Source organism: Hemibagrus wyckioides, linkage group LG09 (genome assembly GCF_019097595.1).
Source record: "Hemibagrus wyckioides isolate EC202008001 linkage group LG09, SWU_Hwy_1.0, whole genome shotgun sequence".
In the NCBI taxonomy this organism is placed as follows: Eukaryota; Metazoa; Chordata; class Actinopteri; order Siluriformes; family Bagridae; genus Hemibagrus; species Hemibagrus wyckioides.
In genome coordinates this window covers 10,306,416-10,319,808 of record NC_080718.1, presented here as the reverse complement: position 1 = coordinate 10,319,808, position 13,393 = coordinate 10,306,416, and the positions used below count along the sequence as shown (strand labels likewise).

Below are 13,393 nucleotides of genomic sequence, written 5' to 3'. Positions count from 1 at the left end.
TGAATATTAAGGTTGTTTTTTTTTTTTTTTTACTTTCATTTTCAGTAGCTGCTTTATCTCGGTTAGGGATGTGGTGGATCACTGGGAGTGACGCAGGAATACTGTCACGTACAAACCCACACTGAGGGCAATTTAAAGTCATTAAATGACCTACTGTACTTGGTGGAAGGCACTGAACATAGCAACAACCAGCATGCAAAACCAACACTACATATATAATACATATGATATTATTTCTGTCTGTGTGAGGAGATGGCCAGTAAAATTCCTTATAAGTGATATATTCTTCTGCCTGACAATTTCCCAGCTCTGAACTCTATCTCATTTTGAAAAAAACACAAAAATAGTTTTCATTTTCAGTCAAGAATCACGTGAATTATAATATATATATATATATATATATATATATATATATATATATATATATGACATTAGACAGTGTGTATCTGCCTTGCGTTGTGACCTCATGCAAGCAGAAAGTTGAGGAGTGCACAGCTGTCACTTTTTTAACAAACTCATATTTATAGTATATGCATCACTGAGGCAGGCGTGCCTCTCCCTTTCTCTCTGTTTCTCTGGGCACAGCTGGTCACCCCGTGATTTAACAGTGGATCCAAAGCCGCCACACGCGCAGACTTAAGTCCATCCAGCAGTCGGTGAGGCGGCCCAGGGCCTTAAGGGCTCCATGGCATGCTGCACAGGGTAAGAGGAGCCGCCTCGGAAGTGATGAGTGTGACCTTTTTCAGTAAAAACACAGAGGCTGTGATGATAGCCCCAACAGCTGCAGCGTAGCTTCCACAAAAGGGCCAGCAACTGAACTGGAACATCACCATATACATAAGGGTTGGGGGCTTCAGAGCAGCAGGGGGGCTGCGTAACGGACAGTAACGCATGGGCTAATTGCCTTCACTTTTAATACTCCACAGCTTTATGTTTTGGTTTGCATTTCATTAGATAGCTGGTGGTTCGTGGATGAAAAATACAGACTCACTCAGCAGGTTAGCATGTGTCACTGAGGAAATCCGACACACGTTGTGTATGTCCGTCATGTAGTAGGAACAGACTTGTGCCAGCAAGTGGAGGCTTGGTAGCTTAAAACCCAGGAGTGCCATTATTAAGCCTCTATTAAATCTACTCTACTCTTCATCTGAAATCACACACTCTTAAGTCTTAAAGGCTTTTCCCTGTAGTCCAAGTAGAATTGCTGTAGAGAGCATTGAAACGTCCAAAGAAGCCTTGAGAATTCTTTTATTATTATTATTATTTTTTCTCGAGTGTTGTGTTCTGAAAATCACACTACATACAAGCAAATGGAAAATTATAATGTCACTTTCATATTGTCAATAATCGGTAGTCATAATGTGTCTATAAGATACACACAGGCGGGTTAAGTACAAAAAATATTTGATTAAATAATACTCGTCAGAGATTTTAATCTTTAGAACTAACATATGTCTTATTCTTGAGAACACTGTGTGTGAGGGAAAAACCACACACACACACACACACCTAGGGACAATTTGTAAACGACATTCAACCTGCTGCCATATTTTTAGCAGATGGGAAGAAACCCAGAGCAAGAACATTCAAAACTCTGCCAGACAGCTTAGGATTAAACCCCATAGTACTCTAATACTGACATTATCATTTGAAAGTGTGAGTTAAATACCTTACCACTGATATCTTCCCCGATCTGATCTGATAAACCGCAGTGAGAACAACTATCTATTCAGACACTTTTGTTTTTAACTGCATATATCCACTTCATATTTAATGTCTTTGGATTTACTTATATAAACAAAGAAATATGTATCCATACTCCTAAACAAGGATATCTACCTGTGTGTTTCACCATCTATTTGATCAAAAACACTTGTTTGATATGCAGGAAATATAATTAGCTGTTTAGACAGCTATTTTTGTAACCGTCAAAAACTACAAAAGGTGTGTTGGTAGATGGTGGGTGAGAAATACAGATATGCCATTTAACAGGCTACAATGTGTGATTGACACTATATTAACAGGTTTCATATTTCCATAATCAACTCCCGTAAAGTTTGTCTAAGAGAAGGTGTTTTGCCTCTGAAATCTTGATTGATTTAAAAATTGAAGACAAGATTGATTGGCTATGAATCACTTCTCCTTACGGAAACACACACACACACACACACACACACACTTAACCTCATATTACATAATATATAAATTTATTTTTTACGTTTCAAATCGCGCATGGGAACCCGATCAAACTTGTGACATTGTGTTAATAATATGTGATGAATAAATCCGTAAAATTACCACGTGAAAGTAAATGCGTCCCATGAGATTCATGTAACTTCTCTGTAAGGGCCATGTTTATCTTGAAACTTTGAAAAGTTGGGATTTTCTGAATGAGAATGACATGCCTTGAGGTCTTTGTAGCAGGACTTTCTATCATAAGTGGCTTTCAGGCCACACTGACGCCTCGGCGCTTGTACCAGCTGCTCCTCTGCCTGAAAATCAGCGTCTGTCTGCAGACACCAACTGGTGCCAACCACAAGGAACCATGCAGCCCAAGCGAGTGTGACTCACACAGCAGCACAGCCGCAGGCACTATTCCTGCTAGAGGTTACTCCTTAAGTCTGAGGCCAGTCTGACTTTCTTTTTTTTTTTTTTTAGACTTCTTACAGATTTTTAATCAAAAACTCTGTAGCACTGAAATTAAAATGTTCTTTATAAACACATCTTACTCCTTGAAGATTGTGCATAATGCCAGTAAGGGCTATAAAAGTTTTTTTAATCTAACCCACAAACTGCCAGATGATTAATTCTTGTATCAAGTTTAAGCTCCAAATCTATTTTGAATCCTTAGACGTCTTGAATATGCAAGTGAAAAACTGTACATTTAACTCTACATTTATTAAAGATTACTTTTTGTTGAAAAATTGCTGAGGATTAAAACATTTTTAGAAAGTACTCCATGACAGGATGGTGTGATTCAGTGCAACACAGAGCAGAGTTACTGTCACCAATCAGGAATGAATTGTTTTCTAATAACAACACACCCAGAAGTGCTTTATTCCTTTTATACCACAGCAGTTTGCCAAATGATAGTTATTCAATCATTAATAAATGACATCATGATTTTTAACCATTTACAGTTCCATTTAATGTTGTGGAAATTAGTTACAAGTTAGTTTCCGTTTATATTCTAAACAGTTTTTTCCTCACCAGCCTCTAGGAGATTAAAAAAAATCTCATGAAGAAAAGAACAAAAGCCCATTGCTTATGATACCAAGGACCTGAAAAATCCTCTGTCTTGGTGACTCTCACAGAGTAGGAAACCTACTAACCGTTACAGAGTGCTAACACTGGAGACGCCTTAAATAAATATTAAGGAAACGTCTTCTGACAAGTAACGTCATAATATCAACCAGGAAATGTTTTTCAACACATGATTTTATGTGGAGCACCTACCATACAAGTGAGAATGATAACATTATTAGAACAAGTGCATTGATATAAAGCTAAATTAAAATCATTTCAATTACAGCCAGAATTATTGTCAACTTCTGACCAGGTAGATTCAAGAATTCAACAGTGCTGTGCTATCATCTTGCTTCAGAGCTCTAAACCTGTGAAACGATCTGCAGCAGATATAGAAAATTGCTCTCATAGCCCACTTTAATAGGAACATCTCTACACCTGCTCATTCGTGCAGTCAGAAATGCCAAGTAGGATGAAATAAAATCACACAGATACAGAGAAATTCAATGCAGGTGCTTTAGTTAATGTTCACATCAAACAGTGGAATAAAGAAAATAAAATTGTGATCTCTGTGACTGTTACCTGATGGGACAATTGACAGACTTCAGATTCAGAGCACCTTACCTTTATTTCATTACGCAACAAAGCAGTTGAGGGTTGAGGGCCTTGCTCAAGGGCTCAGTGGCAGTCCTCAGATTCAAAATCATTATTAGTCCAACACAGTAAACACTAAAACTAATTTTTCCCACTCCTGGGATTTTAACACGCAACAGTCTCTAGAGTGGTGCAAAAGACAAATAAAACCCACAAAGTGATTGACAGTTGTCCACGAGGAAATGTCTAGTTTTAAGGGAGGGCAGAGGATATGTTTCAATGTGCCAGGAAGTCTACAGTAACTCATATAATGATTTTTTTTTACAACCATCATGTGCAGCATGCACAAAATCATGCATTGGATGAGCCACAACAGCAGAAAAACACACTGAGGTCTGCTCCAGTCACTCAAGAACAGGGATCTGAGACTATCCTGGGCACTGGCTCACCCAAACTGGACAGATGAAGATTAGAAAATAATCAACATGTCTGTGTCACTCTTCAACTGTTCAGTTTCTGTGAGTCATGTGCTCATGTTCTGAGATGCTTTTCTGCTTATTTGAGTTACTATAGATTTCCTCTTAGCTCAGAGCAGTCTGGTCATTCTCCTCTGATCTCTCTCATCAACAAGGTGTTTATGTGTGAAAATCCCAGGAGATCAACAGTTTCAGGAAAACTCATCATCTGGTAACACCATGCCACTATCAAAGTGTACAGGTGTTCCTAATAAAGTGAATGGTGAGTGTAAACCTGTATAGAATAATGTATTTGAAAATAATTTCATGTACATTTTGTGTTACATTTAACACACCTCGATCGGTGGTTGAACACACCTCGATCAGGAGGCGATACTATCAATTTTTCTGTAATATCATGCAGCTGATTATAGAGCTGAGGTATCCTGCAGTGCCTCATGACAATAGAGCTCAACATCAGGATGCATATTCATCAGCAAAGGTGTGAGTGTTCTGATCTTTGCCCTTCTAGCTTGGAGGTGTTACCATGGGGAAGATCTTCTGCACAAAATAATTCAATCAAAGAAAGGTAAAATATATCAGATATATCACTTAATACTCTACACTATTTGGACAAAGGTATGCGGACACCTGACCATCGCACTCATATATGGGTCTTGCCTAAACTGGTGCCGTAAAGCTGGACGCACATGATTGTATAGAATGTCTGTGTATGCCGTAGCATTAAGATTTCTCTTAACTGGAACTAAGAAGGTCAAATCTGTTCCAGCATGACAACACCCCTGTGCACAAAGCGAGCTCCATGAAGAAATAGTTAGCCAAGGTCGGAGTGAAAGATCTCAAACGTCCTGCAAAGAGCCCTTTGGGATGAACTTGAACACAGACTGTGTGCCAAACTCACCAGAAGAAGTGTGATGGGATCTGCAAGATCCTTGGAAAAACTTCCAGCCAACTTTCCTACAAAGCTAAGTTTCAACAAGAGAGTATATAAGAGAACAGATGCAGTTTTAAGGTGGTCAGGGAAAATATTTAATTGCCAGTGAACATTTGAAAAACGCCCTATATAGGAATAAAGACAAAAAATAACATTGCCTAATCTAATCTATGAAACACCCAAAGCATTCAACTTATGTGCTTAGAGCACACCGTATAGAGGATTTATATTTTACAGTTAATCCTGGCAGACATTACAATAACACAGCTAGCACTGCCACATCACAGCTCCAGGGTCCCCGGTTCAATCCCGAGCTCAGGTTACTGTCTGTATAAAGTTTCACACATTCTCTCTCTGTGTTCATGTGGGTTTCCTCTTCTCAAAACCATGCTGATAGATGGATCTGCATCGGCTGTACTGAACTGTCCCTAGGTGTGAATGGTGTCCTGTGATGAACTGACATCTCATCCAGGGGTGTATAATTATGCTTCACACCCAGTGTTGCCAGGACAGGCTCCAGATCCACTGTGACCCTGAACAGGATAAAGCAAATGAATGAAGAACATAATAATTCTTTTATCTCTGTTTATTTAACTCATGAAAGCTGAAAAAAATAACAAATCAGCATTAAACTAAGAGTTATGAGAAATACACAATACAGTGTGAGGGTTTTTTTTTTTTTTTTTTGAGTGTAAATATAACCCTCACTTGTCTTATGCATCTATTCATTTTCTGTATCACTTATTCAACACAGGGACACAGAGAGCCTGGAGTCTATTCCAGAGGGCTCTAGGCATGAGACACCCTGGATAGGGTACCAATCACATACGCGGCAGGCAATTTAAAGTTAAGTAGCTTTTATTTGTCATGTACACATTACTGCCCAGTGAAATTCCATTCTTGGAGAACTGGGGTCAGAACACAGGGTCAGTCATGATGCAGCGCCCCTGGAGGGGTGTCAAGAGGGGTTGAGGGCCTTGCTCAAGGGCCCAACCCTGATCGTCGAGCTACCACACATACAGCACATGTCTTTGGACTGGGGGAGAAATCCAGAGGACCCAGAGACTTGCAAACTCCACACACACACATACGCAGAAGAGGCAGAAATCAAATCCCTAACCCTGGAGTGTTAACCACTGTGCTACTGTGTCCCCCTGTTTGCTTACAGCCAGAGGAAATTTTATTCCATCATCTGGGTTACAATACAGCGAATATACCTAATCATCACAACAATCCAGTCTACAAAGAGCTTTACCCTTAGCAAACCAGGCTCACTTTCTCTCATGGAGTATACAATCCAGAATTCTGTGGTCGTTATAAAAACCTGCTCTATCGCAGTCAGCATCACAAATAAGCATCTGGATTTAGATTTAGATCCCTGAGACGACGTGAGGAAAAACCCTGTTAAGAGGAACCTTACTTAAAAAGGAACCTCTTCTTAGGTGACAACAGAGAGTGAGAATATGAGTCGTTACTCATCCACTGTGTGCTATAACCTAAACTTATTGTATTGAAAGGATCTTCAGTAATAATTTCATATTGCTTTCATTAGTGTTTTTAGCTTTAGGGCTGTAGCATCCAAATGAATTTATTGTTTGAATAACGAATGAGACTTGAGGATAAGTGCAATCTTTTGCCAATTTGTGTGATACCATCCAGAGCAATCTTTAAGGTATCTATGAGATACCATCCACATCCACCTTTACAGACTCCATGAGATATCATCCACAGTCATTTATAGGGTATTCATGAGATACTTTCTACGGACATCTTTAGGGTATCCATGTAAGACCATCCACAGTCAACTTTAGGTAATCCAAGAGATACTATCCACATCAATTTTTATGGTATCCATGTGAGGCCACCCACATCCATCTTTAGGGTATCCAGTGTGGAGTTTTGTGTGCTCTCCCTGTAACTTTGTGGGTTTCCCCCAGCTTCTTCAGTTTCCTCCCAAAAACATGCAAGCAGGTGAATTTCCTAGATCAAAATTGCCCCTAGGTGTGTATGTGAGCATTTGAGTGTACCTGGATCTCATCCAGGCTCTATTCCCATCTTGTGTTACTGAGATAAGCTCTAAATCTAACACAACCAAGCAGTTACTGAAGAAAAATAAATACAGTTTGTCATTTACAAACTTCCTCCTCAAAAATATTTAAAGCCTCCCATATGTGTCCCATATTCTAAAGCCAACATGATTTCATGTCTTATTAATAGCAAAATAGCAATATCAGTATACACCGATCAGCCATAACATTAAAACCAGTGAAAGGTGAATGAAATAAAATTGATTAACTCATTACCGTGACACATGTCAAGGGGTGGGATCTATTAGGCAGCTGTCAGTTCTTAAAGCTGATTTAAAGCTTGGAAGCAGGAAAAGGGAAGCATAAGGATCTGAGTGACCTTGACAATCAAAGAGCTTGATGTGTTGACTTCCCCCAGATCTCAATCCGATCAAGCAGCCATGGGATGTGCTGACCATGGAGGCTGCACCTTGCAACTTACAGGACATAAAGGATAGATCCAGAACACCTTGGATCTAGATACTTCAGCATACCTTCAGAGGTCTTATGGAGTCCTGGCCTTGATGGATCAGAGCTGTTTTGGGAGCACTAGGAAACCTACACAAAAATAGGTTGGTGGTTTTAATGTTATTGCTGATTGGTGTACATAAATGATACGGGGTATGTATTGTTAAATTATTTCTGTGTCCCCAGAAGTCTAGAACATCTAGATATAACACCTTGCCAATTCTATATTAATAAGATGCTCATTTAGATATTTACTTCACGTGCAGTGTTTTGCATAACAAGGGAATTTAATAAATGATCATAACTAATAAAGCATTTATTGGGCATTTTCACAAAACAGATAAGTAATAGAACTGTTCAGTGTTCAAGTCTGTTAAATTTGCACTTTACTAAACACAGAACAAAACACCATAATATGTGTTCCTTAAAATAAAGCGTTATTACATCCCACTGTCCAGTGAACATGCACTCCACCTACATCCTAAACTACTTCTCAGTCTCAAGGGATGAATCCTTCAATCTTATCCACAACACCTAGGTGTGGCTGCAGACTTTTATTCTAGCCACATAGCTGGTTGATGGTACGTGACAGCTGACTGGAAACCAAAATGAACTGGTTAAAGAGGTGGAATCATGTTTGCAGTTAAGATCGAAGCACCAGGTAGATCTTTACAACCTGATGCCCTTTCAGAGAAAGCTTGTGACCCTAAACAATCCTTAAGAAAAACAAATGTTTCCTAGTAATATGGAGTGTCAAGAGGTTGTCATGACTACTTTAAATTTACATCACCAGAGAGGAAGTGTGGGAAGTTTAACCCAACTTACATTACAGTCAAGTGCTGCCCTCTAGCGGCTTTAAGAGTTATCATTCTCAAAAATTGTCTTTTATACAGTTACCCAGTTTTTAACGTCCAAAATTCTCCAAACCCTGAACCCTATGAACCATAACTATACCAACAGCTTCAGTTGCTGAGTTTGTCATGGCCCTAAACATACAACCTAGTTCTAAGCCAAAAGCAAAGTGAAATAGTGGTACTTTATAGTATAGTAGATTATGGGTTTATACTGCAAACTACGATATAGTTTAGATCCTTTTATTCGGTTGTATTTCTAGCTTGGAAACCTGACGATCCTATAGGTCTGAGCACTGGAAAAGACTCTGAGGACATGTTGGTCATGGCAGTCCTGCAGCCTGGATTAAACCATTCACAATGAAATGAATAATCTGCCAGATGATGTCTTTAAACATTCAACAGGTTTCACCTTTATCTTTAGAACCACATTTTAAATATACAATCACTTAAAAAAAAAAAAAACCTTCAACCCTATCAGCATCTCAGGAGACAAGGTGCTGATCATTTTCTCCTGAATTGTTTTTGAATACAGGTCTGGAGAATTTAAAAGCTTTTACTGCAGTCAACAGAATTAGGCAGGTTATAAATAGCCATCTTATAAGAAAAACCTTGTTTCTCTCAAGTTTCGGCCTCTCCAGTTAAACTTGGACTTTTCTTGATTGCTTTAAAAACTACTCAAGCAGTTTCAAATATATAAAGTATAAAGAAAATGAAACATTAAATGTGATTTAGGACACTGGATTTGTGAAGCGATTAAAGGAAGGTGCAAGGCCACCCACAATTCCTAAATATAGCATTAAATAATTAAAGAAAACAGTGAAGTTGTTCAAGTATTTATTTAAATGATTAAAACACATATGTACACACAGATTATATAGACGTAAAAGCTGTATAAAATTCATTTACAGTGTGGAATGCACTAAACTATTACAAGCAAAATACAAATATTTCCATTCGTTCAGCCATCGGACTGGTCCACCTATGTATCAGTTTCAGCATGAAGAGCAGCTACAGCAGAGGATCCGGTCATAGCGGTCTGTGTAACTGTAGAGAGAACAGCATACAAGCAGTTAGAGCTAATCAATGCTTACAAAATAAAATCAACACAAATTATACAACACCACAATATAATTACAGCACTTAAAATTAAAGTGCATAAATGAACACATGAGGGAGCTAATAAACTGAAGGATGAATGGGTGTGGCATTACTCTGTGATCGTGCAGACAGAGCAGCAGGAGCTGGAACAGCTGCTGCACTGCTGCATGCAGGCAGGACACGCAGGGCGATCGCACTGAGAGCAAGCCGTCCGCACTCCTGAGGACCTCTGACACACGGCGCATACAGCCGGAGCGATCGCACTGCCTGAGGAGACAACAGCAAATCAACACCAATTAATATGGCTTCAGCTCACAATAATTCACCACAGCTGCCTTTACAAAATTATCTCCTCATTATGGCACCTGTTAGTGGGTGGGATGTATTAAGCAGCAAGCGAACGTTTTGTCCACAAAGATGATGCATTAGAAGTGTAAGGATTTGAGTGAGTTTGACGAAGGGCCTAATTGTGATGGCTAGACGACTGGATCAGAGCATCTCCAAAGCTCCAGCTCTTGTTGGGTGTTCCCGGTCTGCAGTGGTCAGTATCCATCAAGTGTCCTTCAAGTCTTTAAAGAATCTGCTGCTAAGATCTTTATCTCAGATGCGACAGCACACATTCAGGGATCTAGTAGAGTCTAGGAAACAGGTCAGGGCCGTTTTGGCAGCAAAAGGGGAATACTACGAGGCAGGTGGTCATAATGTTATACCTGATTGGTGAATTTGTAGTGCATGTGAGTGTGATCAGGGTCAGGATTCCTCTGTAAAAGAACATCTTTACAAGCTAACAAATCCTAATGAGACAATCATTCATCCTCTCTCCCTATTCAAGTGTCTCAAAGCATTTGGAGCACATAAGCTTTTGATGGCCAGATAGGTTATGCATCCCTGCACGTTTCACCAGATGGAGAAAGCAATCATTACAGTTAATTACAGGGGACTTACTCAACCATCACCAAGATTAGTGATGCTTGCTGCTGAGAAACAACAAGGTAGCATATCAGACAGGACTGGCTACACTGCTACTTGATGAATATGTATTGTATGCAGTCAAGTATATTAAGGCAGTAGATCAGTATAATTAATCAGCACAGCTGTGATGTACCCTACAAAAGCCACAGGTAGTCAGCTGTGCTATCCACATGTATAACCACATGACTGGGAGTGTGATTCTGCTCAAACTTTTGACGTTGTAAAACTGAGCTTTAAGATAAAAGGTAGATCAAAAGAGACCACCACAAAACAAAAGTAACCAAAACATTATAATAAGGTTCTGAAACATGTGGAGCTCTCACAGGCATGCCACAGACAGCTGAACATGCTTGGAGAAGACTGCATCAGCTGTTTCACACACACTCCTCTCAGCACTCCTCAGCTGACTAGCAAGACCATCACTCCTTCCCACCTGGATAGCGTGAATTATACGCTCAGGTAGCTTAGAAGTCTTTAGGGCTCGAAATCGGGATCAAATTTAAATGCTATACAAAAATTATAATCTCTTTAAATGGTAGAATTAAATGCCAAACAGGCATAAAACATTGAATAAACACCCCCGCAGCCGAAACCCTCTGTGGTAATTGCACACATGCTGCAGGTGTTACAGATTAGGTTTAGAGGAAAAAAAACCCACAACGCAGATTACACACATCAACAAGCTCCACACTTGCATTCTTGTACATTTGCATAACTTTTTAAGCCACTGACAAAATTGCAACTTTGAATTACAATTTGATTTTCTTACTGATTTACAATACATGTTTTTATTCTTGCAAGAATGTTGCATCAAGATTTACTCAAGTGTAAGGAAGGAGAAATTCTGAAAAAACAATCAAAAACCAACCCCGGCCTTAGGTCCCAAGTATTGGCAAAACAAAAGTCCCCATCTTCAGGAGATTAGTACTTTGACTCCCAACGATGCCACAAGAGTCCAATTAAGCAACAGTTGCCATGCTCTCAGGGTAGGAGGGACTGTATTCACTGTCCTGTCACTCCCAGCAACCATCACAGGCATCTGTGAGCTCATGCATGCAGAATAGGTTAGATAGCGTTTTCCCCTGAGTATGTTGCACTGCCCTGCGACACTGCATAAGGAGCAACTGCTCAAGTTTGAAAAATGCAGCGCTTCTCATGCCTTGGAGGAAGCACGTGTTAACCCACCCTCCCCGCTGGTGGCTGATGTGTGAGATTTAGCTAGTGAATGAAAACTGACAAGAGCAAATGAAGAAAATGAAACCCAAATGCCTTGGCTTAAAAATCCCCATGCCAGTTTTACCTGAAACTGCTTTGGCTTTCTTCAGTTTCCCATCAAACCCGATCAGAGTCTGTCCTCGGAGTAGCAGCTGATTATTTGCAGGAGTCACAACACCCTGATTGCACACGTCCACATCAGAGCACTTCCCCTCGGCATCCACCTTCCAAATTCGCCCCATGACTGCTCGGGTGCCACTGAAGAGCAGGTTCTTGGTCTTTTCTATAGAGGAATAAAAAGATGTTTTACAGGTAACAGCAGTATGCCTCAATATTGCATTTGCAGAAACTGGTGTTTTTTTTTTGGTGGAAGAATGGACACATGTAATGAAAAAGTAGATATATAAATGAAAAATCTCAGACTCTCAGTATTTTACACCCATCGTACATCAATGAAAGACAGTCTACTGAAAAACCCTATAGAAGTCTATGAAACAGAGCCATAGAAGAGTCTGCCTGGGGCATGGGAATGTTTTCAGGCCTCATCCATTCTCAATGCCACATTCACATCACGGCTCACATTACTTATATATACACACTTATCTAGCATATGATAAAATAGACAGATGCACATCGACAAAAACACCATTTTCGACAGCATTTAAAGTAGGAAAACAAACAGCTTATTAACTGAAGACCTTTCCATCTATAGTGTTAAGAATGGAGGCGCAAGCAACTCGCACGCTGATTGGTGGATTACATGCGAGTTTAAACTGCTGACCAATTAAAACGCAGAAGGCGGGACTTTCAGGAAAAGTGGTAGAAAGTAAATAAGGCCGTTTTATTACGCACTTACGATGGCCTAATATATTTACACGAACAGCTCGCATCATTTCATCGCTCGATTAGGGAACATAAACCTCCATAGTGAACGATATTAAAAATGTTTGATTCAGCCAACAATCGTGTTAATAATGTACGAGTCCAGCTTAAGTAACACACTTACCGTAAACTTCCTGTCTGTACTTGTTTCCGAAAACTCCATGCAGGAGCTCCTTTTGTCCAACATGGATTTTATACTGTGTCGAAAACGAGTCGGTGAAAGGACACGACCTTTTAGGCATTTTGAAGAGAGAGGGGGAAAAAAAAAAGGTGAAATGCTCTGTTGTCGAAATACAAACACCGACGCTGTATGGAGCACAAATAATCCTCCCTGCACCCCCTCCTCTCTCTCTTTCCCGCGAAGTCACTCGGCGCTTTAATACACCTCCCTCTGAGTCCATTCAGTGAAAAATCAGTAGCGCCCTCTGGCGGTTCGGCGGAATGACAGGACGCGTTTCAGTAGCAGACACTGTAGTTCACGCATTAAGCAGTAGACTCCACTGGGGTGAACAGTGACAGGGTTTTTTTTTTTGCCTCAAACTGATAATGAATCTTTGCCTGGCAGTTTTTATTTTATTTTATTTTATT

General features: G+C 39.9%; 1 protein-coding gene across 1 annotated transcript; it reads right to left on the bottom strand.

Annotated features, from left to right (window-relative positions):
• Positions 1 to 9,455: 9,455 nt before the first annotated feature.
• On the bottom strand, positions 9,456 to 13,183 carry siva1 (SIVA1, apoptosis-inducing factor). The gene is made up of 4 exons (XM_058398323.1): positions 12,930 to 13,183; positions 12,009 to 12,206; positions 9,850 to 10,003; positions 9,456 to 9,682 (listed from the first exon to the last, which is right to left on the bottom strand). The coding sequence occupies exons 1-4, from the start codon at positions 13,045 to 13,047 to the stop codon at positions 9,631 to 9,633; spliced, it is 522 nt and encodes a 173-aa protein (XP_058254306.1). The 5' UTR covers positions 13,048 to 13,183; the 3' UTR covers positions 9,456 to 9,630.
• Between the last annotated feature and the right edge of the window lie 210 nt (positions 13,184 to 13,393).